At 39.1% G+C, this 27,419-nt stretch overlaps 2 protein-coding genes across 2 annotated transcripts in view; one reads left to right on the top strand and one right to left on the bottom strand.

Annotated features, from left to right (window-relative positions):
* Nucleotides 1–123: 123 nt before the first annotated feature.
* LOC307131077 (alpha-2-macroglobulin-like) overlaps nt 124–27,419 on the bottom strand; it is a 27,449-nt gene continuing 153 nt past the window's right edge. The window contains exons 2-35 of the mRNA XM_079824496.1: nt 26,976–27,140; nt 17,541–17,721; nt 17,277–17,433; nt 14,057–14,109; nt 13,916–13,936; nt 13,569–13,734; nt 13,372–13,456; nt 13,068–13,179; nt 12,840–12,960; nt 12,621–12,730; nt 12,359–12,529; nt 12,045–12,278; nt 11,722–11,931; nt 11,486–11,635; nt 11,134–11,259; nt 10,893–10,986; nt 10,270–10,417; nt 6,913–7,138; nt 6,716–6,842; nt 6,517–6,638; nt 6,367–6,418; nt 5,328–5,411; nt 5,072–5,248; nt 4,817–4,892; nt 4,470–4,626; nt 4,160–4,234; nt 3,916–4,078; nt 3,622–3,815; nt 3,318–3,530; nt 3,081–3,202; nt 2,902–2,983; nt 1,107–1,190; nt 903–1,008; nt 124–813 (exon numbers count right to left, since the gene is read on the bottom strand). Of these exons, the coding sequence (XP_079680622.1) occupies nt 773–813; nt 903–1,008; nt 1,107–1,190; nt 2,902–2,983; nt 3,081–3,202; nt 3,318–3,530; nt 3,622–3,815; nt 3,916–4,078; nt 4,160–4,234; nt 4,470–4,626; nt 4,817–4,892; nt 5,072–5,248; nt 5,328–5,411; nt 6,367–6,418; nt 6,517–6,638; nt 6,716–6,842; nt 6,913–7,138; nt 10,270–10,417; nt 10,893–10,986; nt 11,134–11,259; nt 11,486–11,635; nt 11,722–11,931; nt 12,045–12,278; nt 12,359–12,529; nt 12,621–12,730; nt 12,840–12,960; nt 13,068–13,179; nt 13,372–13,456; nt 13,569–13,734; nt 13,916–13,936; nt 14,057–14,109; nt 17,277–17,433; nt 17,541–17,721; nt 26,976–27,061 (4,326 nt within the window). The 5' untranslated portion in view covers nt 27,062–27,140 and the 3' untranslated portion in view covers nt 124–772. The remainder of the gene's footprint in view (nt 814–902; nt 1,009–1,106; nt 1,191–2,901; nt 2,984–3,080; nt 3,203–3,317; nt 3,531–3,621; nt 3,816–3,915; nt 4,079–4,159; nt 4,235–4,469; nt 4,627–4,816; nt 4,893–5,071; nt 5,249–5,327; nt 5,412–6,366; nt 6,419–6,516; nt 6,639–6,715; nt 6,843–6,912; nt 7,139–10,269; nt 10,418–10,892; nt 10,987–11,133; nt 11,260–11,485; nt 11,636–11,721; nt 11,932–12,044; nt 12,279–12,358; nt 12,530–12,620; nt 12,731–12,839; nt 12,961–13,067; nt 13,180–13,371; nt 13,457–13,568; nt 13,735–13,915; nt 13,937–14,056; nt 14,110–17,276; nt 17,434–17,540; nt 17,722–26,975; nt 27,141–27,419) is intronic.
* LOC307130371 (piggyBac transposable element-derived protein 4-like) overlaps nt 27,063–27,419 on the top strand; it is a gene marked incomplete at both ends in the record, with an annotated part of 14,304 nt that continues 13,947 nt past the window's right edge. The window contains one exon of the mRNA XM_079823335.1: nt 27,063–27,137. Coding sequence (XP_079679461.1) covers nt 27,063–27,137 — 75 coding nt within the window. The remainder of the gene's footprint in view (nt 27,138–27,419) is intronic.

Below are 27,419 nucleotides of genomic sequence, written 5' to 3'. Positions count from 1 at the left end.
CAGTTTAGTGATTATTTTGAACCTTGTTCTGTTTATCTTAGATTAGTATTTTGAATCTCTCTTCTGGTTTTGAACCTGTTTTGGGTGTATTTTGGCATGAAAAAAATAAATAAATACTGTACAACAGGTATTTTGCAGTTGTTGTTTTTTTCATACACATGGACCTCACACACTATCAAGTCACCCTGGGACCCCTAATATAAAAAAGCCTTTCTATTTAACTTGGTAGTGTCTTCTGATTGGCCTGCAGTTTTTTTTCTTGCAGTTTATACAGCCTAGTGCAGTGCTGTCACAGAGACAAGTGTTTTATTTCAGGACACCTAATTCAATGGTATCTGTATGAATAGCAATCCACAAATGTATCTTTAAGAGCATTAACTGACATTACTGAATTATTTCATGCTTAACAAATCATTCATGTCCTTTCAAGTAGTTAGAAATCTAAACATGTTTTTTAGAACATTTCTGTTTTACATATCCTTAAACTGATTTCTGTAGTATCTTGACTGATTTCCTGAAGTGCACTATTTCTTGTTAACATTTTCAGTCTGAAAAAAATACTTAGTCTGTTTAAACAAAAAAAAAATGGCTTAGAATACAAATCAAGAACAAAAATACAAAAAGCTCAGTGTTTTCAGGTTGTTTGGGTTTAATTAAACAAAGGCTAATCAGGAAACTAATATACCCAGAAAAAGGAATATATAAACAGTGAATAAAAACATTTTGTCAGTATTCAAACATGTTTCTCCAAGGTGCAGAACTGAATGACACTTCATTCACAGTGGGATGAATACTCGATCTCTGACAGATCACCTGCGGGAAATGATGATAATGAGAAATTAGCCTAATGCCAACTGATACTTTTGAATAACATAATAAAAAAATGGCACATAAAATCTTACTTGTTTGGTAGTAATCATAAACTTTAATCACAGCTGGCTTGAGATTCTTCACAGGAACAATCTGTTTCAATTGTAACTGGTGATTGACTGGAATATTTTTTGGAACCTGCAGGAGGATAAACATAAATCATGGAAATTATTGAAGATTTTAGACAAAATGTGAATGAATCACTGTAACTTATACGAATGTTGCTGTTCTCCCACCTCTTTCAAATACACGAGGACATGATCATCTTTAGAATCGACCCGTTCCACAAGTGATGTCCTTGAAGTGCTTCGGGTTTCAAGCTGTGGAAAAAGTTATTTTTTTAAATAAATGTGTGATTTGTCACATACCCAACAGGAGCCAGAGCTATTTTCTGTAAGCTACAGTGCATCCGGAAAGTATTCACAGCGCGTCACTTTTTCCACATTTTGTTATATTACAGCCTTATTCCAAAATGGATGAAATTCATTATTTTCCTTAAAATTGCACTAACAATACCCATTAATGATGATGTGAAAAGGTTTTTTGAAATCTTTGCAAATTTATTAAAAATAAAAAACGAAATCTATTCACAGCCTTTGCTCAATACTTTGTTGAAACACTATGTTGAAACTCTTTTTGAGTATGATGCTACAAACTATTTTTGGGCAGTTTCTTCCCATTCTTTTTTGCAGGACCTCTCAAGCTCCATCAGGTTGGATGTGGAGCGTCTGTGCACAGGCATTTTCAGATCTCTCCAGAGATGTTCAATAGGGTTTAACTCTGGGTCACTCAAGGACATTCACAGAGTTGACCCATAGCCACTCCTTTGTTATCTTTGTTGTGTGCTTAGGGTCGTTGTCCTATTGGAAGATGAACCTTCACCCCAGTCTGAGGTCCAGAGCACTCGATTTTTCATCAAGGATGTCTCTGTACATTACTCAGGATCGAGGGAAAGATGAATGCAGCATTCTCCCAGTTCCTGCCACTGAAAAAAATATCCCCACAGCATGATGCTGCTACCACCATGCTTCACTGTAGGGATAGTATTGGCCAGGTGATGAGCGGTGCCTGGTTTCCTCCAGACAGGACGCTTGCCATTCAGGCCAAAGAGTCCCATCTGTTTCATCAGACCAGATAATTTTTTTTCTCATGGTCTGAGAGTCCTTCAGGTGCCTTTTGGCAAACTCCAGATGGGCTGTCATGTGCCTTTTATTGAGGAGTGGCTTATGTCTGTCCACTCTATCATACAGGCCTGATTGGTGGAGTGCTGCAGAGATGCTTGTTATTCTGGAAGGTTCTCCTCTCTCCACAGAGAAACGCTGTCAGAGAACTCTGTCAGAGTGACCATCGGGTTCTTGGTCACCTCCCTGACTAAGGTCCTTCTCCCTCGATCACTCAGTTTGGCCGGGCGGCCAGCTCTAGGAAGAGTGCTGGTGGTTCCAAACTTCTTCCATTTACGGATGATGGAGGCCGTGCTCATTGGGACCTTCAATGCTGCAGAAATTTCTTCACAACTTCATGGCTTGGTTTGTGCTCTGACATGCACTGTTAACCGTGGAACCTTATACTGTATAGACATGTGTGTGCCTTTCCAAATGTCCAATCATCTGAATTTACCACAGGTGGACTCCAATCAAGTTGTAGAAACATTTCAATGATGATCAGTGGAAACAGAAGCACCTGAGCTCAATTTTGAGTGTCATGGCAAAGGCTGTGAATACTTATGTGCATGTGATTTTTTTTGTTTTTATTTTTAATACATTTGCAAAGATTTCAAACTAATTTCTTTCACGTTGTCATTATGGGGTATTGTTTGTAGAATTCTGAGGATAATTAATTTAATAAATTTTGGAATAAGGCTGTAACATAACATGTGGAAAAGTGCTGTGAATACTTTCCAGATGCACTGTATCAATGCTGTTCAACAAGAAGTGAGCAGGACAATATCAGCCATCTGCACCATCTTACAGTGGATTGACAGCAACAGTACAGTAAATCTAATAATGAATCACTTCACATAGTCAAACGCACCATTGATGGATCAGCTGTGAATCCTGATAAGAGTTTAATATCCACAATGACCATGTTAGTTCTTGCCTGTGGACCATCATATCTGGAACAAATAAATAGGAACCATCAGAGTTCATGTTGACTGAAGTAAATAATGCAATAAGACATGATTTTGATTATGGTTAAGTTATTGTTCTTACATCACAGTGAAATCTAGCAATAGGTACTGTCCAAGGGGTTTCTTGCAATCTCCCTCAATCTTAGCATCAATGCTCAAAGTTTTAGCTTCAGTAGGAGTGGGAATGTTGTAGAACTGAGCCATCTGAGAGAGTCAAAACAAACAAAAATAAATTAATAAATCATGTCAAAGCAGAATAACCACAAATTTCCAAGAGAGATAATGAGTGGGAGTAAATGAAGCTGAACGCATTGCAGACCTGCACAGACACACAGGATGAGCCCTTCACTTCAATGCTGTATTTGGCTGGAACGTTCTGCAGCTGCTTCTCCTGGTACAGTAACTTGTTGTCCTGATTGACATCAAAGTGGTGAGTGTCTCCTGCTGACTGTACAGTCACTGTGCTGGAGCCGTCAGAGCTGAACACTTTGGTGGCATACAAAGACAGAGCCTGAAGAGCCACCACTGTGTCCTGGGAAATAAATGTGTTCAGTAATGTCCCTTTTACTCATTCACACCAGCACATTCAGCAATAATGTGTTTGATTGAGTAGTTTGAGTAACCTGTGTGGAGGAGAATCCTCCATAGGCATTCTGCTGCTTCACAAGCCAGCTGACAATCCTGTTAGCATAGCCCAGATCAGCTGTAGTGACTGAATCTGCAGTGAGAACAGCCAGCAGCACATATGAGCTGATCTCCACTGCCAGAGAATCAGAGTCATCAGCAGATGCAGACTGAGACCAGTGGAGATGAGACCCTTAAGAACAAAAGACACACGCGTAACTCAATGAGCATGACAAAAAACAATAGTACAGTCATAAAAGACAACAGAAAGTCATCAGAAACAAACCTCTTACCATCTGAAATAGCAACATCCTCCAGTTTCTTGAAAAGCTGCTGTCGAGTGTCTGTGTCTCTAGCCAGACTGAAAGTGTAGGCGAGCAGAGCAGTGATGTAAGTGTTTTTGACGTCCTCGATGATGGACCTCAAGCATGACAAACCTTTAGTGACGACAGGATCCTGTGACAAAAACAGAGAAACAGACGCTGTGAGGGTCATTTTTCTATGAGTTTATAATGCGTTTCCTGTAGATGAACTTACTGTGACTGGAGTTTCCAGTTCAAGCAATGATGCAGTAATGTAGGCCGTCATGGTCACATTATCATTCACTCCACCCTGGAATATATAAGCAATAAAAGATAAATAAAGCAACACACTCAAACGATTAATGGAAAGTTCATCAAGACAAATTTTGATGTTGGCTTGAGAGTTCTACAGTTGTTGTTTTTTAAAGCTTAAACATTTTCAGGTCTTAGATTACAGATTTCCTATATAGTTACTTGGCCATTTCTAAGTGGTTGCGATGGCGTTCTAGAGAGAGATAGAGTGATATAGATAGAAGCTGACAGACCTTCATTCTGTTGTTGAACAATCTTCCCTGTTGGATAAAACAGCCGTCTGAATCCCGTCTGCTTATTAACCAATTCTTTGCACTCTGAATAATTTGTGGATCAATGAATATGTATTTCTGTGCTTTGCCAAATGACCTCAACACAAAGGCAGTCAACCTGGTGGTGTGGAAGATATCATTTAAAAAAAAAAGAAATTAATTTCATCCATCATGAATCTCAAAACAAATCATTTGAACTGAGAGGTACATTTTTAAACATGTTTTTGTACCATCCTCTTGGGTTTATTATTGGGTTAGATTACTTTGATATTTCTGTTTAACAAAAGTAATAGTGAAAATATATTTACCATGTATTTCCATCACCATAACCAAATGTGCTGTATGATCCATCAAAATGCTTGTAGTTCATTTGTCTCTGGTATCCTGTTTAATTTGATAATGGTTAATACTTCAACAGTTTGTTTGGGTTGACTCAATGTGTCTGAATATTCAACTTTAGTGAATGACATTCAGGTGTGTTGAAAAATGTATCATTTGGTATAAAACAAAATCTCAAAAAATTTGAGTCTCCGTATTTTCTTGACATGATTGATGTCTCTCACCGCTCTTCAGGAAGCCTGTGGCTCTCTCTCGGATGGCTGAGGTGAGCTGCTCCGTGTTCTCCAGATACTGCAGAATGTAAATATTGGGAGAAAGAACAGCCATGTTTTGCTCTCCACAGCCGTACGGCATCCGTAATAATCCATGAAGATTCCTCAGTGCCCGACCCAATATGTCTCCTGTAAACCATACACAAATGAAACTCACTATAATTCCAAACCCAATCTCATCATTTCTTCTTGTATACGTAAATGTTACCAATGACTGAAACAGAGGATCTGGCTGATCCCTCTATCACATCTTTAGGAAGAGCCAGAGCCACTTCCTCTGAGAGACTGTCACCTATGAACCAGACAGACAGAAACACATATCAGAGATCAGCAGAGTAACACTATAATAGTGTTGTCAAAAGTACCGACCACGATACCAAGACGATACTGAAATTTAAAAAATGTGACTTTGAGCACTGTTGACCTGGAATCATTAACACCTCTGACATGCTCTCATCGGATGTGTCTGTGATTGGCTACAATGATCAACGCATGGAAACGTTTGAAAGCACACGGAAGTGTTTGAAAGTGTTTTGAAAGCAGGAGCGTTTGAAAGCACAAGCAGGCATCGACCAGCAGACAGGTAGGCTGATAGGCGCGTGCATTCAAACGCTCCCGTGCGTTGATCATTGTAGCCAATCACAGACACATCCGATGAGAGCATGTCAGAGGTGTCAGAGGTGTTACTGATTCCAGCTCAACAGCGCTCAAAGCATCACCTTTTTAAAATGTCAGTACCAACTTGGTATCACGGTCGGTGCTTTTGACAACACTACACTATAAAATTAACATTATAATACCATCTGTGAAGTTCAAATATTAATAATATAATCATAAGCAGGAGTGCTCCAAGCACTTTGGAAAAGGGGATAAAATGACCACAATTTCAACATTTGGCACACCTGAACAATTAAACTACAGCTGTCATGAAAATCCTGACAAATTTCAGCTTTCTCAATTAAAATGTCAGAGACTTATGAGAATATTTTGGTTACTGTATATTTTAGCTCCCTCTATTGGTCCTCAAATTTGGTGTTCTATGCAATGTGTTCTAATTTTCATGAAGTTTGAGTTTGTGTTTAGAAGATAAAGAGCCAATTAGTCTTTACAGACTGTAGGCCAAACAAAATTCTCATATTGATGAGTCAAAATTCTTGAAAAAGCTTAACTGCCCTGTCCCCAAAAAACTGAACAAAAGCATTATCTGCACTTATACACCAAAATATATGAAATATTTGCAGACTAACCATTTGGACACAGTAACCAGCTGTGTGTCTCTGTCTTTTCAGTTCCTTCCGCCTGCATCATAAAACAATCACATCAACACATCATACTGACATAAGCAGCATTAGGATCATGGGTAAATTATGTCTGAAATCTGTTTCACATGCACTGACCTGTACAAGCAGACTTCTTGTGACTGTGTCAATGCGTCCTCTCTCAGGGACGCTCACAATCTCATTGTCACACACAGTCTGGGACGCCTCTGCTTCTGCACTGACTGTAATATTCAAGACTCCTACAACACAAGACATGTATGTGAAGATCCAACAGACACAAACACTGAGAAACAATGATTCAGACTGGAAAACTCACCAAGAACAGAAGGAGTGAGGATCCATTTAAAGGTTTTTCTACCGTTAGCACATAGACAGGATGAATACAGATCATCAGAGGAGGCTTTGAGAGTGTAGTCTGAGGAAGGAGCTGGAGTCACTTTAACCTGTCAATCAACCACACATGATTAGTGACATATTTGATATGATTTGATTAGACTGAGTCTGAAATCTCACCATGATGCACTTGGACAGATAGTTGAAGACAGTGGCCTTCAGCTCAAAGATCTCCCCACGGATGATGGAGTAAGGCAGAGAGAGCTCCAGAAAGAAGGGCTGGAAAACTGTCAGCTGAGCAGGAGGAGCCAGACCCAGACCCTCGGAGGACAGACAGAAGGCCTCCGTCTCCCAAGAGGTGATGGTATCAGGAACGGTAACAGGAACCTGAGCTGATCCAGAGTCCCTGTGGAGGAATTACAACAGTAGTCATATTTTATTCACATTTTATTGATTCTTTACTCTGACACAGCACACAGATGATGATAAAAAAAATAGATTCAGAATTTCTAAAGCAAGCAAGGCATTTCTGTCCTGTAGGCATAAGGGGAAATGTTGTATTAAAGAGAAGTAATAAGATAAATGTGATGTTAAAGGATTAGTTCACTTCAAAATGAATATTCTGATACTTACCCCCATCTCATCCAAGATGTTCATATCTTTCTTTCTTCAGTCGTAAAGAAAATAAGTTTGAGGAAAACATTCCAGGATTTTTCTCCACACCATTGACATGATAACCAAAATGTTGAAGGTCCCAATCAATGCAGTTTCAAAGGGCTTCAGAGGCTCTGCACGACCCCAGACAAGGAATAGAGTCTTATCTAGCGAAACCATCGGTCATTTAAAAAAAAAATAAAATCTAAATGAATATACTTTTTAACCTACATTGCTCATCTTGCACTGCTCTGCACGGCGAAAATGTCACACTAGATGTAGGCGGACGTACCGCCCCAAGCGAACGTGCGAGGACTAACACAAACACCAAAAAAACTGATCTAAGAGGGAGGACTCAAATGCAGAATGTGCAGTTCAGGGGTTCATTAACAAAACAGCAGACAAGACAAGATATAGTGAGGTAGAGGAGGTGATAACAGTCCAAATGATAGGCAGGGACAAGGCACGATGACAGGCAAGCTGAGGGAAAGGCCGCTGAGACCAGCCCAGGGTGAGAACAGGCTGGTGTGGTAGAAGGGAAGCACCAGGCCAATGGATCCAGTCAGACAGGATCACACAGCACACGTGGATAGAGTCACAGGGCACAATCAGGCATTGCACCGGTCTTGCTGCTTGGCAGAGAAAGGAAGCAGCCAAATATGCTCAGCTTTCAGGGCAGGACTGGAACAAACAGGAGACCCAACAAACACAAGACAAGGCAGATAGCAGAAACAAATGCTTGGCAGTAACTAGAGAAACTACTACTAGCAAACAACCTGTAACACAATGAATAACAAACTGGCAAAACATGAGGGAGAGAGCACAAATTAGCTGTGTCTCATTTAATTTAATTTTGAAGGGTGCATCCTCTGGAGGACACATCCTGTGAAGGATGCGGTATATGGAGTTTCCTTAATCAGAATTAAACGAGACGTCCTCTGTAGGACACACAGGCAGGAAGTATCACATTGCTATGCCAACATGTTCACAGTGGAGTTGCGCTCTCACACCAGTTATATGAATGAAAATTATTTATAACTTGAAAATTACTATGAAATGTGTCTTGCCTTGACAGCAAAGTACTGTTCTAAACGTGTAAAAATCAGTACTAAAATGAGTACTAAACACTATCTATTTGAGGTAATACTGTTTAAAAACAAAAACAAGCTTGAAACTACTTAAGTTTAAACACCACATCTTCACTTGCATGTATATCTGCCGGGGGCGCCATTTTTTCAACTAATATTTAAAAAACATGACGGTTGTTAATGGTGACGCAAAGAATTGTGGGTTATCTGCAGCAGCGAAGGATACACCTCATGCACACTCCGAATTCCTGAAAAGAAGGGCGCATTTGAAGGTCGCATTCGGAGTGTCCTACTTACTTTTCAGAAATGAGACAGCCTTGATGACGTATAGATATCGTATAGGGAAAGCTCTGGCTTCGTGTGGACAGGGCCTCAGACAAGGAACAGGTGAGCACACTCAGACAAATGGGGCCTAAACAATGACTAAACAAGAGGGTGTGGTAATTGAAAACAAGAAGGCAAGAACGGGGTGTAATCCAGCTTGAACTCTCGGTTGATTAACCCAAACCTTGCTTACTCGAGGCATGTTGGTTCCAAAAACACGTCCGGGAGTAAGTTCATCCAGCTCAGAGTATGTTCCCGGTTAAAACACAAGACATTCTCAACAGAGCGACAAATCGATGATTCACCATGGAAACATACGCTAAGAAAAAGCACATCAATCTACCTCCTTTTTCTTCTTTTATTTAATGGCAATTTACATAACCTACTTAGTGTACATCGCCACCTATTTGGTGGTTGTGCAATAATTTTTTTCAATCTTTTCGTTTAATTAGTAATCTTTATTCACTGAGAATAAGGATTATATTGTTTATTTGATTATTTATTGATTATTGTACATGCAGATCCATGTGTGAGATGACAATAAAATAAATAATAAATATATTTGAATTGAATAAACATTATTTATTATTTAAACAATATCTTGTTGTAATAGGGCTTTAGAATTAATATATAATATTGTATATTATTTAACTGTAACTATATTACAAAATTTGTTATATTAATATTACTGTATTGATTATATAGCGCCTCTGAATACCTCTTAAGCAAACTAACCCTGGATCTCCGGAGCAGGTTATGGCAGAGTTGCTATGGCTACTAACGTACCCTGAAAGTTACCTCCGTTTTTGGAACCAAAAGTTACCTGCTTTCTGGAATACCCCGCAGGGGAGCACATGGCCAACACAAACCAAGACAGAGCCATGTAATCAAGCACAACACAAACAAAGACAAGACTGACAGAACTGTGAGAGGAGGACCCTGACAAAAACACTCATCTTCAACTTAAAAATAGCCCGACATTGTTGTTTTACCTTCTTTTTTTTTGGTTAAAGGGCGTTTGTATTAGTCTTCGCATGTGCACTTTGTAAACATGTGGGCGGTACTTTTGCCTATGTCTAGTGTGACGTGATTGCGCAATCACTAGCATGTCACAGACCAACACAAGATGAGCAATTTAGGTTTTAAAGTATATTCATTTTTAAAAAATTTGGGAAAATTACAGATCGTTTTGTTAGATAAGACCCTATTCCTCGTCTGGGATTGCGCAGAGCCTCTGAAGCACTTTGAGACTGCATTGATTTGGACCTTCAACATTTTGGTTGCCATGGAAATCAATGGTGTGGAGAAAAATCCTGGAATGTTTTCCTCAAAAAAACGTAATTTCTTTTCGACTGAAGAAAGAAAGACATGTACATCTTGGATGAGATGGGGGTGAGTAAAATAAAAATAAAATAAAATTGAAGTGAAGTGAAGTGAACTAATCCTTTAAATGTAGTGACGCTTCACATACCCCACTTCAGCAAGGTCCCAGATCCACGTTTCTGGAAAGATGGTCCGAATCGTCACTGCTGGAGAACCTCTGTCAGTGTTGCCAGCTAAACTATCTGCTAAACTATCTGCTACAGTCATTCTCATTGGAACACCGTGACGATACATCCCTGGAGAAAGAGTGATATTTTGTAGTTTTAAGTGATATGTATGCAAAACAAAGCATGTCAAAATAGACAAGTCTACATACAGTCATAGGTGAACAGCAAATGGAAGGCAGATCCTCAATTTAATACACATTATTTTATTTTCATATACAGATTTATTTAATTATTTTCAGAGTTTCCAGTTTATTTATCTATTTATATTTAATTTTAGTTTTAGTATTTTAGAGCTGCCAAAGTTAATTTTTTAATTTTATTTTACAAAGTTATATAGTTATATAGTTTTTGTTACCAATAATAACACTGATTCAAAGTTTACTAATAACCCCAGAAAAAAAACGTCTTTTCCTACTACATCACTATAATTGTGGAATTTTACGAATTTCACAATTTGTACATTTTATTTTTTTTAAACATATTTCATTACAAGCACCTACACAGTAAAACATTACAGCTTGGATTGTAATAACGGCACATGTACCTATATCATGGTATCGGTGATACATCAAGCCTCTGTATGACAGACACTGAGGGACTCGCACAACCAAATTTGTTGCCATCTTCAATCCCACTCTCTGTCAAATGGCAATGAAGATCCACAGTAAAAGTCATGAAAATACAAATTGTTAGTATAATCAAGAGGACTTTTTTGCATGTACTTGTGCAGTATATCCTCTCCCAATCATTATCTACTGCACTGACACATATAATCCACCTGTTACCTTTAAGGATTCATAGGTGTTGTCTGTCGGCACAGCTCGACGGGGTCTCACAAGCAGACACTCACGCTCATCTTCAACACTATAAGGATAATCTGACGCTGATTGCACTGGCAGCAGGTTGAAGATCTGTGACGGGAATCAGTATGATTTCTAAATAATTCATGCATTTTCCAACAAAACTTAAATTCCATTTTGATGGGAAAGAATGAAGATTAATGTTGAATCTCCTGAGATCGGGATGTCAGCTTAAACACTGTTGGATCACAGCAGTAATACCTAAAGTCTTATCACTAGGATTCACATTGTAGATTCCCATCATAAAGACGCAATACTGAATCTTAAAGAATCTCACCTTGTCAACATCCAGACGTTCTCCTGACTTCAGGATCAGGACACTCTGATCTACCGCACTGAGGCCACACAGTGAACCAGGCTGAGCTGAGAGCTGGAGAGTGTTTTTCTCACCAGGAACTGCTTTATCAGGAGAAAACTGCAAAGACACCTGTGAGAACAATGAATAGGATTTATTTTAGAATTGAGTCAGTAATACAGTTTAAAGAGGTTCATTTCTAAAGCTACAACACATACCTTGTTTTTGAAACATTTTTCAATGTTGAAATTTTTGCTACTAGCAACAACATTTTCACTGGGCAGAACACAGTATGCCAGAATCTGCAGTACAGGAGCCAGATCTGCACTAACAGACATTTTGAATGACATTGTGCCTCTTGCTCCATTAGAAATCTTCACTTCAACCTTCTCATATCCATGATGAACAATCACTCCTCTGGACAAGACCTGAAACAGACATATGACACTCTGATAGTGATAACAAACTGACTAGTGCAGCCAAATATTACTGTTAAACAAAAACATCTCTGTAATAATGTACAAACTGCACATGTTCTCACCATATAGACAATGTCCGTTTTTAAGTCTTCAATTGTCTCTCCAACAAAATAATACTTGATAGTGGCTGTAAACTCAGAGTCACACTTTAATGGTTGCTCAGTATCCTCTATAATCAATTCACTTAGTGTTGGGGTGTATGGAGTGGCAGGCTGGAAGAGCTGAACTGGTTTTGTATCCACAGAGATGTAAGGCGTGTTGTGGCCATAAAAACGGCCCTCTTTATAGACACTTGCCTGGATAACAGAGAATCAGAAATAAGTCATGCAATTGAACTCTTCAGGGAACACAAAAGAAAACTATCAAATTCTCTTACAATCAGATTAATATCACTTTTAGAATGACTGGAAGTATTAAAAGAGAAGCTGGCCAGTCCATCGCTGTCTGTAGTCAGATTTAGGAGCAGGTTTGGGGACCAGGTGTGACCCTCCATAAGATAAACCTCTTTGTTTTGAATTGGTGCGCCTTTGAAATTTGAGACTTTGATCTGTTGAAAATATATTTTTTAGGAATAAATTAAGGAATAATTCAGTGCATATTAATGGTGTTAAACTGAGACAAACTCATTTTAGACTTACTTTTCCATCTATAACTGATCCATGTTCATATGTTTTGGGCAGCTCAGTAAATGTGGCTTTACCAATTTCAAATGTGAGAGATACAGATTCTGATTTTGTCATGGTTATCTCTGTTAATAGTAAAAACACCAAAATAAATATTTATTAAAATAAAAAATACAACAAATGAGAAATTCAAGAAATGTAGGTAACAGGATCTGACTAAATACAACTGCTCACCTGTTCCTTCTTCTGTAACCGTTGCCTCAACATGAAGAGAATTCTGCAGCCTATCCTTTAATGTGGCGTTCAAAAAGACTGATGTATCTATGGTATGGATGGCACAGCCTGTCTTTTTTATCTAATGAACACAAACATAGCATATTAACTAAAGAGTGGTTTAATTGTATAAATGGAGAAATGATAATGTGGCATTAATTTACTTGTACTGCGTTTCATTTCACACACCTCAATGGTTTCCTCTAAACACACTGGATCTGTGTAATCGGTATGGTAGTAAAAATTATTACGGCACACTTTCACCCATGATTTACCAGGTACAGGCTGTCCATAAGTGTATCTGTGAAAAAAGTACAAGCAACTCACTATCTACAACCCATGGTTAAGTTAAGCAACTAATATATTAGGATAGGGGTTACAGTAAGTAACTGACCCCAGATTTAAAATACAATTAAATCAAAGTAACTTAATTGTGCCAAGAATGGAAGAACACACTGCTCTCTTAACGCAGGAAATAAAATAAACCACTCACTTTCCGCAAACCTCAATTATCAGTTCCTCTTCTTCAACACTTACTTCCTTTGGGCTTTTTACAGTAACGTCAAACTTAGGCAAAACTAGAAGTCAAAAGGCAGAAATTAGAGTTATAGTAGTCAAAGATAATAATATACAAACATTACTGAAAGTCTTCCTATGCAACACTGCAAATAATTTTTTTTCATGACTTACCATATTTTTTCACCTCAAAATCATGTGAGATCATCCTGTCACCAATAAAAGCCTTCAGTTTGTACATGCCTTGACGGGCCTCTGAGTTTAAATCATAAGAACGCTGCAAAATCCACCTTGTTGAAGAAACATTTGTCCATTGACCAATCCGGTTACCTTGACTGTCCTGTTTAATACCAAAGACACAGTACAGATATTTAGTTACAGTCTACACATATCCTGACTATCAATGAAGAAATGTATAATTAGCCTAAAGAAAATACAAAAATTGCAAGTATAACAATTTCTACAATGTTAAGATTTAAAAGGTGTGTTTGTTGACTGCACAGAAGGTTTTGTGTTCTTACCTCAAGAACCACTGTACTATACTGAAAAAGAGCAAATAGTAATTAAAGATTAAAACCAAAAATGTTTTTATTTAATAAACGTGTATTCAACAATAAAAGAGAAAACGAGGGCAAAAAAGATATAAGAAAAACACATCAGACCTGCTGATCAAGGGGTGCAAAGTTTGTATCCATGGTAACAACTCTGAAGTTCACTGTAAAATACAAATGTGTATTTAAAAAAACTGCACTTTTGATGTCTTCAGCTCTTTTGTAAGGGACAATGCTTATGACGAGTTCACACTGCCCAATTTTAGCCCCGATTTTGACTCGCAAACAGGTTTTGCAAAATCGGCGACAAATGCCTGAAATCATAGGCTAATCGGTGCTCATGCACGTGAGTAACAATCACGCAGTGTGAATGATCAAAGACGCGATCTGAGAAAATCACAGATGAGTCGTCGACGCCCGTGAGATATTTGTCATGCTAAATATCTGGACCAGTCGGCGATTCAAAATCCTGCTGTGTGAAATGTGTTTTGACTGAAAATAACATTGCAGATGACCAACAGCCAATGAGAGAGCAAGATACAGGGCAGCAGGAAGTTCAGGGAGGAGTTATAGACTAGAATATCAGTATATTTAAAATGATATCAAACAGAAACAAAGCACAAACATTTGCTTAACCAGCCCCAACAGCAGCACATTGCAAAATTATTTATTTACATCTAACTCTCTTTGCAGAACACAATCCTTGCTCCATGTGTCTTCCCAATCATTTCCTCCTCCATAATTTTTTTCTCTTTTCGCTGCAAATCAGCGCACAGACAATTTGGACCGCAAGCTTTCTGCAGACAGTTTATCCTTTTTAATAACAATTCCAGTCTCTCGCGAGAACTTCGGTTTGACGCACGCGTGGTCTCGCGTTGTTTCCTTGTCACTTATCGCGTGTTTGGTTGTGAAACGTAGTTTGCGGATGGGACTGAGTTGTCGGCGATTCTTCCTCTTGTACAGCCGTGGCCAAAAGTTATGAGAATGACACAAATATATATTTTCACAAAGTCTGCTGCTTCAGTGTTTTTAGATCTTTTTGTCAGATGTTACTATGGTAAACTGATGTATAATTACAAGCATTTCAAAAGTGTCAAAGGCTTTTATTGACAATTACATTAAGTTTATGCAAAGAGTCAATATTTGCAGTGTTGACCCTTCTTTTTCAAGACCTCTGCAATTCGCCCTGGCATGCTGTCAATCAACTTCTGGGCCACATCCTGACAAATGGCAGCCCATTCTTGCATAATCAATGCTTGGAGTTTGTCAGAATTTGTGGGTTTTTGTTTGTCCACCCGCCTCGAGGACTGACCACAAGTTCTCAATGGGATTAAGGTCTGGGGAGTTTCCTGGCCATGGGCCCAAAATTTAGTTCCCAGAGCCACTTAGTTATCACTTTTGTCTTATGGCAAGGTGCTCCATCATGCTGGAAATGGCATTGTTTATCACCAAACTGTTCTTGGATGGTTGGGAGAAGTTGCTCTTGGAGGATGTTTTTGTTCCATTCTTTACGCATGGCTGTGTTCTTAGTGAGTCTGAGCCCACTCCCTTGGAGGAGAAGCAACCCCAAACATGAATGGTCTCAGGATACTTTACTGTTGGCATGACACAGGACTGATGGTAGCGCTCACCTTTTCTTCTCTGGACAAGCTTTTTTTCCAGATGCCCCAAACAATCGGAATCATCAGAGAAAATGACTTTACCCCAGTTCTCATCAGTCTAATCCCTGTACTTTTTGCAGAATAGCAGTCTGTCCCTGATGTTTTTCCTGAAGAGATGTGGCTTCTTTGCTGCCCTTCTTGACACCAGGCCATCCTCCAAAAGTCTTTGCCTCACTGTGCGTGCAGATGCATTCACACCTGCCTGCTGCCATTCCTGAGCAAGCTCTGCACTGGTGGTGCCCGATCCCGCTGCTGAATCAACTTTAGGAGACGGTCCTGGTGCTTGCTGGACTTTCTTGGGCGCCCTGAAGCCTTCTTCACAACAATTGAAACTCTCTCCTTGAAGGTCTTGATGATCCGATAAATGGTTGATTTAGGTACAATATTACTAGCAGCAACACGTGAATCCCTTTTTTGTGCAAAGCATTGATAATAGCATGTGTTTCCTTGCAGGTAACCATGGTTAACAGAGGAAGAACAATTATTTCAAGCACCACCTTTTAAAGCTTCCAGTCTGTTATTCTAACTCAATCAGCATGACAGAGTGATGTCATTTGATCACTCTTCAGAACATTCTGGGGTATATGCAAATTGCATCATAAAAACTGAGGCAGCAGACTTTGTGAAAATTAATATTTGTGACATTATGAAAACCTTTGGCCACAACTGTACAATCATGCAGTGTGAAACCCCCAGTCGCCAATCCATCGTGCAGTGTGAACACAGCAGTCACTGAATGCTGCCCCAGATAGTCATGCAGTGTGAAAAGAGCAGTGATCCGACCAGTTTGAAAATCGTGCAGTCTGAACTCGGCATTACAGTCAGTATTTCACTTCTGTAAATGACCGAACTCTGTGTGAATGTAACCGTATTAAGGGTCAAAAACCAGGTTGACAACTGTATTCTTCTGCTGTGTGAACGTGTCTTTTGAGCCAAATTCAACTGTCAGAGTAGCATGTCTTAGCTGTCATTTACAAAAATGTATGACCAATTTGCCCCAGCTGACCAGTTAGAATCAAGTAGGCCTATCTCAGACAGCTATAATGATTATCACATGAAATTATCTATAGCAGGATTGACAAACTCCTGGAGCGACACAGAGTTTAGTCCCAACCCTGCTTCAACACACGGACCTGAAAATTTCAAATAAACCTGAAGGACTGTATTAGCTGCATCAGGTACATTTAATTAAGGTTGAAGCTAAACTCTGCAGGGCTGTGGCTCTCCGAGATCACCCCTGAGCCACAGTATCTCTAGATTTCATATAAAATAAAGTAATATAGACACTAATATCAAGAGATTTACGTAAACAGTTATTTGTAATCACAGTATTTAGTCTGAATATATGTTTAAATGTGAGGGGATTGCTCAAACACACACTAGATGACCATTCCCGTTTCCAAAGCTGTTAAATTTCAAAGCTATTCATCCTTTTCTGCTTTTCATCTTTTCTTCTTCTCCTTTTTTTTCTATTCATGAGTTTGTAAATCAATTGAACGGTTTATTTCTTTTACCATCTGCTGGTTTGTGCAACATTTGTAATTTTTGACCTATGGTGCTACATCAGCTCATAGCATCATCATAATGTGCAATTACAGTTGTATCAGTTGTGATCAGGGTTTACCAGCATTATTTACTGAGGTTTAGCCTTTGAGACATTCACAGCTCACCTGTCTGTCCTGGAATATAGATGGGTTTATCAGTCTGGATAAAGGTCAGAGGATGGTAAGGCTTGAACATGACTTTTCTCTCTTCAGTCATCTTGAAAGTCTCTCCCTTAAGTTCAACCTTCATTTTCTGCACTGATTCTGCTTTGACCAGAGGAGTCTGATGATAAATAATATACTGTATTCACAACCTGCTATCACAAAAACTAGATACAATATGGTGAAACTAACATATTTGATGATATAGTAATTGTTTTGATGACAGACCTTGAAGTTAAAGCAGCGATGAAACTCTTCCTCTACTTTCTCCTGCAGCAGTAAAGTGCTCTGGTTACCATGAACCAGATGAATGTTCAGGACAAGGCTTTCATTGGGCTTGAGAAGACTTGCACACAGTTTGGCCTCAGATCCTGACTCGATCACTGCAGGAAACGTCACCATGAAAGATCTGTGGAGAGATAATGATCATACAATATTGCCTGAGTGGTTACCCACATTGGAGGTGACGTACACACGACCTTGCGCAATGTTCCCTAATGGTGCGTTCACACCGGACGCGATTCGCGCGATTCGCGCGAGTGATTTACATGTTAAGTCAATGCAGAGACGCGAAATGGCATTCTGCGGCGCGATTCGCGCGAATGAGGCGGCGAGATTCGCGCGATTCGCGCGATTGAGGCGGCGCGAAGGACGCGAATTGAGCGTTTTGAACGCGCGATTCGCGCGAGTAAACTCAAAATGTACACGCGTCCACCTTCGCGCGATCAGCGCGAATTATTCGCGCGAATCGCGTCCGGTGTGAACGCCACATAAGGAACCTTGAACTGCAACAATTTCATAACCAAAAGAGGACATTTTAGGAACGTCCTTAATGTTCTATAAAGATTCAGGATTTTCATCACCTATGGGGGGGGGGGGGGGGGGGGTTCTGGGTCCTGCGGTTTAATGCGGCTTAAGTGAAATAGCATACTAAGTAAAAATAGTGATATATTCTATTTACACCATGTAAAAGTAGCAGTTCTTTGCAATATGTGTAAATAGTAATTAGATGCTATTTATACTTTATTTTGACAGATACACACTATGTGCACCTCAGTATTGTTGTACATTAACAAGATGAAATAATAATAGAGTGTAAATTTTTATATTTATTAAAATTATTTAATGGATGCCACCTTAATGGGACAATAAAAGCCCTCGCTACACCTACCTCGCTCTAACCCTACCCAACAAATAATTTTACTTAAACATTGTGTTATTTCTACTTTTAGAACATTTTCTTTATTGAAAGGAAATGTCTTTCCGATGTGATATGTGATGGGAAAAGGGAGAAAATCGAGCTTGGCAAAAGACGGATTCAAACCCGGGTCGATCGTACACCACTGGAGACAGAATTATGTGTGTCTTTTTTAAATCTTGTTTGGCCCAACCAGGCATATTAGGCAGAGCTAGTGCAAATTGGTGTAAATAGACACACTGTATATTTTATCAGTAAAGAATCTAGCTTTTTCCAATAATTTACTGGTGGGGGGAGAGGAAGCATAGAGCTAATAAAATTAGTGCAGGGCAGAATATTCATTTTTATTGTTGACATTCTGCCTGATGGTGATGAGGGCAGACACATCCATCTTAGAATATTTGACTCAGACTCAACTTTTCCCTAAATTGACATATAATTAACTTTGAAATGAGAAATGACGAGTAAAGTGGGTCTCAGCTCAATCCCTAAGTATTTGACTTTTGATATCTGAATATTATTTGAAGTAGAGAAATTAAAACCATCAGAATTGAGAAGCATCAAAATTGTTTTAGAGTGATTAATTTTAGATGGCACCCCTGTCTCGTGCCTCTGCAAATAATAAAAGTGTCCAAGATGAGTCCGCATGCGATATCGTGGCCATGGCATAAGTGTATATTCCAGCCTATCAAAAGGCTTTTTCGGCATCAATAAATAGGGGGCCTCTGGGTGTTTATAATTTCAGCAATGATATGTAACACTCAACGAAACATCCCGTAATAATCCTGATTGATCTGGGTCAATTAATTTATGTACCGCAGACGTCTGGCTGTATGACTTTAGCATATCATTAATCAAAGAGATGGGCTTGTAATAGGCCCTTGTCACATGATGTCACGCAACTTCCTTTCCGACACAGAGCCGTGAATGATTACTTCCGCCAGTATAATGAAACGTTATGGAGTTTTATGCTGCGTTCACATCAAATGCGAATAAAGTGACAAAAGCGTGTCTACCGCGTCAAATTAATAATAATAATAATAATTTGACGCGTGAACATTTTGAATCCATTCACGCGTCCGCAGTGAATTGGACGTGCATAGAAATAGAGCGTTTGAAGCTAAATAGACGCGCATTCAAGGCGCTCCAGGAGCTGCACCTGGATGACAGCTCGCTCTCACTCCTGTATGTATACAATAAAATGTCATAAACGTCTCTGACTCTTTTTTGTGATTCTTTATTTATTAAACATTTTGTGTATATAACTATTTACAACAAAGCCCAAGATCGCCCATAACCGTAAGACTAAATATAAATACATAAATTAAAATATGACAGGAAACGTCTCTGCCTCTTTTCATTTGCAGTAAAAAAATATTAAACATTAATAGCAACACAAATGTGGTTCAGGCAACGCATAAGTTACCTGAATCATCTTCACTGAATGTATATTTATAACAAACAAACTATAAAACCAAACCATGCCTCTTTTAGTTTACATTTAAAAGTAAAATAAAAAATATAGGCCTACACTAAAAATATAGGCCTACACATTCACATGTGGTTCAGAAAATAAGTGTGCATAGGCTATATATAATTATCACTGTAATAAAATTAAATAATTAATAAAACACAACCCAGTCTAAAGTTAAATAGCCTAAAAAAATAAAGTTATGAAACTTCACTTTGCCCTCAGTCAAAACGATTTGGCAAGCAAATAGATTCATGAGACCAAAGATCGCCCGAGACATCAGAGCCAGCGCCAAATGCCAGAAGGACTCGCAGAGGAAAGGCTGCTCTTGCCGGGGTTAATGAGCACTGAGCGCCGCTGATCGACTGGATCTCACAACTCCGAGAACGCCAGATAAAAATCACTCCAATCACTCGTGCCAGACCCTCTATTCGTGTTTGGCGTGAACGCAGCTTTTACACAGTACATCTGCCAGAAATACGCTTAGATGATGTACAGCGACTGTCATGGCAAAGGCTGTGAATAATTATGTACATGTGAGTTTTTTTTATTTTTATAAATGTTCAAATATTTCAAACAAACGTCTATCACGTTGTAATTTTGTGGGTGTTGTTTGTAGAATTTTGAGAAAATAATTAATTTAATCCATTTTGGAATAAGACTTTCCATCCTGTTAACGTACATGTTAAAGAATGGTAAACTGGAAATAATCATTAACGTTATTAAAGGGGTGGTAAACCACGATTTCACTATTCTAACTTTAGCTAGCGTGTAATGTTGCTGCTTGAGCATAAACAACATCTGCAAAGTTACAACGTTCAAAGTTTAAAGCAAAGGGAGATATTTGCTTTTAAAGAAATCCTTTTCTAAGAACTACAGCAAACGGCCAGCAGGCGACTACAGACATTATTCCAGGGTTGGTGACATCACCAGTCCCAATAATTACATAAACCCCTCCTCCGAGAATATTAAATAAGGGGGGGTGAGGCCATTTTGTATCGCGGCGCTGTTGTGGTATAGTTAGGCTGGAGTGTTGTTGCCACGATGCCGAGGAAACGCTGTTATTTTCATCCGGATTGCAGGTCTGGGGTACTTGCTTTGTTCAGCCTTCCTTGGGACGGGGGTGCGTTACATTTACATTTACATTTATGCATTTAGCAGACGCTTTTGTCCAAAGCGACGTACAACTTGGGGGTACAATAAGCGAATGGTCGTGAAGAGTCGAGTGAGCGCATCAAGTGCCTGAAATACTACCGTGTACATTTCTCAGTGTAGCACAGGCTAGAGTAGGGAGGGAAAGAGGAGGAAAGGAAAGAGGAAAGGAAATAATTATTATTATTTATTTTTTTTAAGAGGTTAAGTGCTCATGGAAGTGATGAGTTTTTAGTTGAAGTTGCAGAGCGTGTAACATACAACATGTTATAGGCATGCGTGTATGAGACAGAGGGGAACAGGCGCGTGCGGGGCTTCCGCAGCACATTTCACGGAGGAAAACTTCCACAATGTTCGCGAGTTCAATGCAGGATATGCACAACGGCTTGTCCTGAAAGCTAGATTTACAAACAGAAGCTGTTTACGGGCCACAACCTGTAAGTCTGATTTATTTTTCATCGATGTGTTTTCCTGTAAAGGTTAATTGTACATTCAATAGCAAGGAAGTAAACAGATGACAACGCTATTCTGCAAACCAGTCTGTTAAATGCTCATTCATACTTAACGTTATCCGACGAACACCTAACGTTACAAACACTAACGTTAAAATCTCAACAGCGAAATTGGCATTAGTGTAAATGATTCTTTGATTAGAGCTTTTATGTATTATTTATCTAAAGGCTTGCTAAACATGGTTCTGTGTGTGATTGGGCTAACTTACTAGTAAAGCCAGTGTTTAGTGTTCATTTTGGGTTAATAGTTCTTGGGACAGATATTTGGCTATAATCGTTCTAAAAATACAAAAGTAACAGTGCCATTCAGTAGCGATCACTATAGATCTGCAGTCTTTACTCTTGAGGAATGAACAGGTTGAACAGGTTCTGCTCGATCAACTTCACTAAAATGTTCTGGGTCTGATTCGGGCTCAGATTGGTATGGTTTTATTGACGCCATTGTTTCTAATGCTGACCAAAGCACAGCCTCCAGGTAAGGGGCGTGACGTTTCCGATAAACGTGCACTGCGGTTAGCGAATCACAACACACTGGGCCAGCTAACCAATCTGAGCCCATCGCGTATTTTTGAGGGACTGGCTTCATACAACCCGGAAAGCATCAGACCGTTTTACAAGGAGGGACAGAGCAGTGTAGAATAAAGGTCAAATATATGAAAAATAAGGCAAATGTTTTTTAAACGAAGCATGAACACATGTTACAGTGCACCCCACAAACACAATCAAGACTTCAAAAGAATATGTTTACCACCCCTTTAAACAAAACTAAAATATAAAACCTTGTAAATACGTAAACATTATTATTCTAAACTTTATACGAGCTGTTAGGTAGCCAGTTCTGGCGCTCTCTTGAAGTATCCAACGTGAGTACGGTTAAACGGAAGTGCGTATATACTGCTTTGAGGAAAGGCTTAAGGAAGTTTTCTGACCTCATTGTGAAAAGGGCCTATTAGAACAATCTGAATGATCTTTGCTGGGTTTAAGTAAAACCATAATTAGAGCTGTATTGAGGTCTTTGTGAAAACAGACCTTGAATATGGCCTCATTTATAGTGCATTACTAAATGTGACCTAGTAGATCCTAGTGTGCTAGGTATAACTCCTCTGGAAGGCCATCAATTCCTGGGAAATGACTCCTCTAAGGTAATTTCGGAGTCAACGCTGCCAGCATTGTGTGCATTAAATATTCTAGTCTTCTTCGAAGCGGATTATTAAGTGCAGCCCTTTCAACGTTTAATCTTTGTTGTGTATCATTGGAAAATGGATGACCTAATTCCCTTTCTAATTCCCCATGTCTTCTCTCTAATACTGATAGTTATGAAGATAATTCTTTTTTACGTCTAGCAGAAAAGGAGATAGCATTGTTCCTTTGATGGGCGCCCATAACATTTCCTGATTGGAAACAGAGTCCTGGTTTAATTTGATCAATTCAATCAGTCCTGCTCTCAGATGAGAAAGAAAGTCATTTTGCAGCAAAAAAGCATTAAATCTTTATCAGGATGCTTTACAGGACTTATTCATCTGAAAATGTGCTATACAGCATTATGATCAGAAACACTCTGTGGCATAAATGTAATATTGATTAGACCTGAAAGTAGCGATGATGAAAGTAAAATATAATCAATTCTTCAGAATGATTTGTGATTTGGGGAGAATAGGCATATCCCTGGATTGTATACCTGCCAAGCATCACGCACAGGGACGGATTGGTAATCTGTGCGTTCTGGAAAAGTCCAGAACGGCCGTCCAACTGAGGGCCGTCGCCCGGCCTTCAAAAAAAAAAAAAAAAAAAAATAGAAGTCTATGGCTAGCAGAAAACGTAAGGAGAAAGGTGGATGGGAAAACGTTTCCAAGTCTCTCGAGTCTACTGGCTTTTTGGTTGCAGCAACTGCCAGCACACTACATCGCTTAGCCACACTGAGACTGTAGAGGACCAGCAAGTGGAAGCTGAGCCTGAGCTTCAACAGCCTGGTCATGATGAGGGACAGACAGAGTTAACTTCACACCAGCAAGAGGTCCTGGTAAGTGCCAGTAGTAGCAGGACACATTATAATAGGCTGCCTTTATCCCTATCTTTGTGAATTGCATAGTCAGCTAGCTATCAACATGGGTGTGCATGGGGTGGAATGTGTATCGTTTTAACCGAATCGGCACGGGCGTCACGGCTCGGTGCATGAATTTACATGGAGAATACACAATATAAAACTAAATGAAACTTGCGCGAAAATTAATGTATGTGTGTGTGTGTGTGTGTGTGTGTGTGTGTGTGTGTGTGTGTGTGAGAGAGAGAGAGAGAGAGAGAGGTGCGGGCGCGATGCCGCGATCGAACAGTGGAAACAAAAACAATACATACTCCGTCATTTTGTTCATACAGGACATCATTCAAACTGCAAAGTGTTTGCTTATATTTGTGTACACTCGCAATAAAACAAAACATCGTGCTTTTGTCAAACTGTAACCTACTGTCATCTAACCAAACACACACACACACACACACACACACACACACACACACACACACACACACACACACACACACACACACACACACACACACACACACACACACACACACACACACACACACACACACACACACACACACACACACACACACACACACACACACACACACACACACACACAGTTTAAAAGCAAAAAATATGTATCCAACCCCATTTAAAAACAGTCTGTAGGTGTCATCTTTTGGACATTCATCATCGTAGTGCATTGGTTTTCATTTCTTTCATTAACTTTGTTGTATATGAGAGGTTGCAGTGATGAGCTCAGATTTTTCTGCTAGAATGAAGACTAAGGTATTGAATTAAACGGGAAAACATCAGGCATGCATTGCTACCACTCTAAACGTGCTAACATACAAGGAAGGGGGATAGATAATTGACTAAATTTTTGTTTAACCAAAAAATCCTAGCTTGCACTTTCTGTCTGTCTTCCATCAGAGTGCAGTTTTTCCTTGCCTTTGGAATTGGCACAATGTGGTGATTGTTTGTGAAAGCTTCACAGACAAAATTAATAGGGCCTAGCCATTTTTATCATTTCAGAGTCTTAATATAAATCAAAGTTTATTATCATCATTGGTTTTGAGATGTTACTTGTTGTGAATACCTTGTCTGATAGTCTGACAGTATTGTGGCATAGTACATCCTGACTAGTGTCTGTTGCGCACGGCTAAGGGCGAATGGCCGGATGATGGGCCTATTTGGGAGAAAGTCCAGGGCTGTTTTTTTAGCCCCAGTCCGTCCCTGATCACGCACATCTAAATCTTTAGTGAACAATCTCAGCACTATAGAAGATTGAGATCGTGTTCTGAAACCGAAGGTTTTGGAATGGTCCAAAACAGTGTCAATCACGGCATTCACGTAGGATCCAATGATAATTGAATACCCCTGGAGAGATAGTAGGGTTTTCGAAACATTTGAAAGTTAGGAGGCGTCAAGTGAGTTTGGAGCAAACCTCTTTCCTTCTATTAGCCTACAGCAATATTCAACTCTACCATCATCATCTGAACCAGTTCAATAAGAAAGTTAGAGCTACGTTTGAATAGAATTGTCAACCCATTATTCTTCTTAGATTTACAACTTGATGATACCATGGGAACATAATGCCTGTTTTGCAGTTTTTGGGCATCATGGTGGTCAGGTGGGTTTATTGAAGACATTTTCTGTGCAAAAGATCTAAAACCTCAGTACATTTGTTGGAGTTTAACCAGATACGGTTAACTGCGATATGGCGCAGCTTCTTGGGAAGAAATTGAGAAGGAGGAACGAAAGGAAAGGTGCTCTATCGGGAGAGACTGTATAACACCACCAAACAGCGTTATTTAGAGAAACTGCTTGGCATCAACATCGACCTGTACGACCGACCTGCCAGCTAGAGAATGGACGAAAGACCCAGCAGCGCTGCCACCTCTCTATTTGCCATTCTTGAAGTAGAATTGTCCGGTTGCAATAAAATAAGTTATTTTAATAGAAAATACCTTCGATTTAGTCAGAAGCCTAGTACTGTGCGCAGTGCGCGGCCATCTTGCAGCGCGCACCCCCGGAAGTCCTAATTATTGCAATATAATTTTCTTCCATTAAACAAATAACGATAACAATTAAGAGTTCAAATGTCCGATATGCTTATGCGCCAAAAAATCTTGATATCAACAATTAAACTATCAATGCTAATTGTTGATAATATCAAGAATTGAATTTGAATGGCAGCCTGACATTTCACTAGTGAAAATAGAATTACTGATATCAAGAATTAGAGTTTTTACTAGTTGAAATTCAATTGCCGAATGTCGCCGCCGGTGTGTGTACACTCATTGAAAACAATGTGTTCGAATTTTAAAGAGGTGGTGCGGCGCTGAGCTTCGCGTCCGGTGTGCGACCCCCTTCATTCGCAAACAACCTCTTTTGAACCACGTCAACAGGACCATTTATCCTCTCGGCTCAAAGTTCAAACAGCTGCGAGCAGATATGTTTACTCTGATCGGTCTCAGTCAAGCGACCACTAATCATTGCTGTGAGAGCCAGTTAGAAACGCTTGAATTTAGCGAAGAACACAATTGCCTGGATGATTTAAACTAGTTTAAAGCCAGATGATACAGCGCTGACAAACAGGGGAAACAGCTGTGAGCAATGAAACAGTCAGAAGGCTTTTTCAATCTCAAATCACCATCATTTCCCATGGATTTACTGTAGTAAATATCTCTGCACCGTGGCATTGTGGCAGAAATGTGGGATATATCGAATTTTATTAGGCCTATATTATTAATGTAGCCTAATGGAATATAATTAGGCCTACAGTATTTTTGTGATTAAGCCATATAATTTACGTGCATTTATGCTAAATGTATTTAGGCTAAAGTTTTTCATACAAATACCATACAAAAAACATACATTTTACCATGGTATTGATTTACCATGGTATAGGCAATCCATGGTTTTAACTGTTATCACAGTCTAAATTAATGTCCAATGGTTAATTTTAATAAAACCAAATCAGTCAGAATATTTAAATTTTACCACATAAAGTTTGTTACAATTACAATTTTACGTTACAGTTTTTTACAGATTTACTGTTTTTGTTAATGAACATACATTTACATCTAAATTTATATCCTATACTCAAGCTACTCAAAATTGCATTTGTAAGATATACAAAACATGTAATATAATTAATATTGCAGTCTGCACTGCAAACTGTGCTGAAGACACACATCATCAAAGTGTATATATATATATATATATATATATATAGTCAAATTGCCTAGCCCACTTAGAAAGCAAAACACTGCCTTCCTCAGTAGAAAGTGTTACTTACGGCCCTAATGTTTGTCCATTGACACAGATCAGGAGGAAAGAGAGCAGAAGGAGCCCTTTCCAACAGCAGCTAATGTTCAGAGCCATGATGACGAGCGATCATCCAGGTCATGAGATGAACTGGACCGTCTCTTTTAAAGAGACTCTCAAGCTCTCAAAGGAGGTCCTTCAAAACATGTGTATTGATCATCTGATTAATGTTTCAACCATGTAGGCAATGCAGTTTGAAAACCTGTGCTAAATTAGATCTACTAAAGCCTTGAAAGTACATTTGTGACATATATTGAAATTAGTATTCGGCATGCAGTAAAATATAGATTAATATAATAATTACTAATACAGAACCTTTTTACAAAACAGAGTTCCTACCTACTCTATTAACAGTTTAACAACTCAAAAGTTAATGATGCATTTATGGTGTCACTGTATAAGAAAATATTTAATT

The sequence above is a fragment of the Gobio gobio genome, assembly GCF_949357685.1.
Source record: "Gobio gobio genome assembly, chromosome: 8".
NCBI classification, from domain to species: Eukaryota; Metazoa; Chordata; class Actinopteri; order Cypriniformes; family Gobionidae; genus Gobio; species Gobio gobio.
Note: the sequence above shows the minus strand (reverse complement) of the source record. Positions and strands in the feature narration are given on the sequence as shown.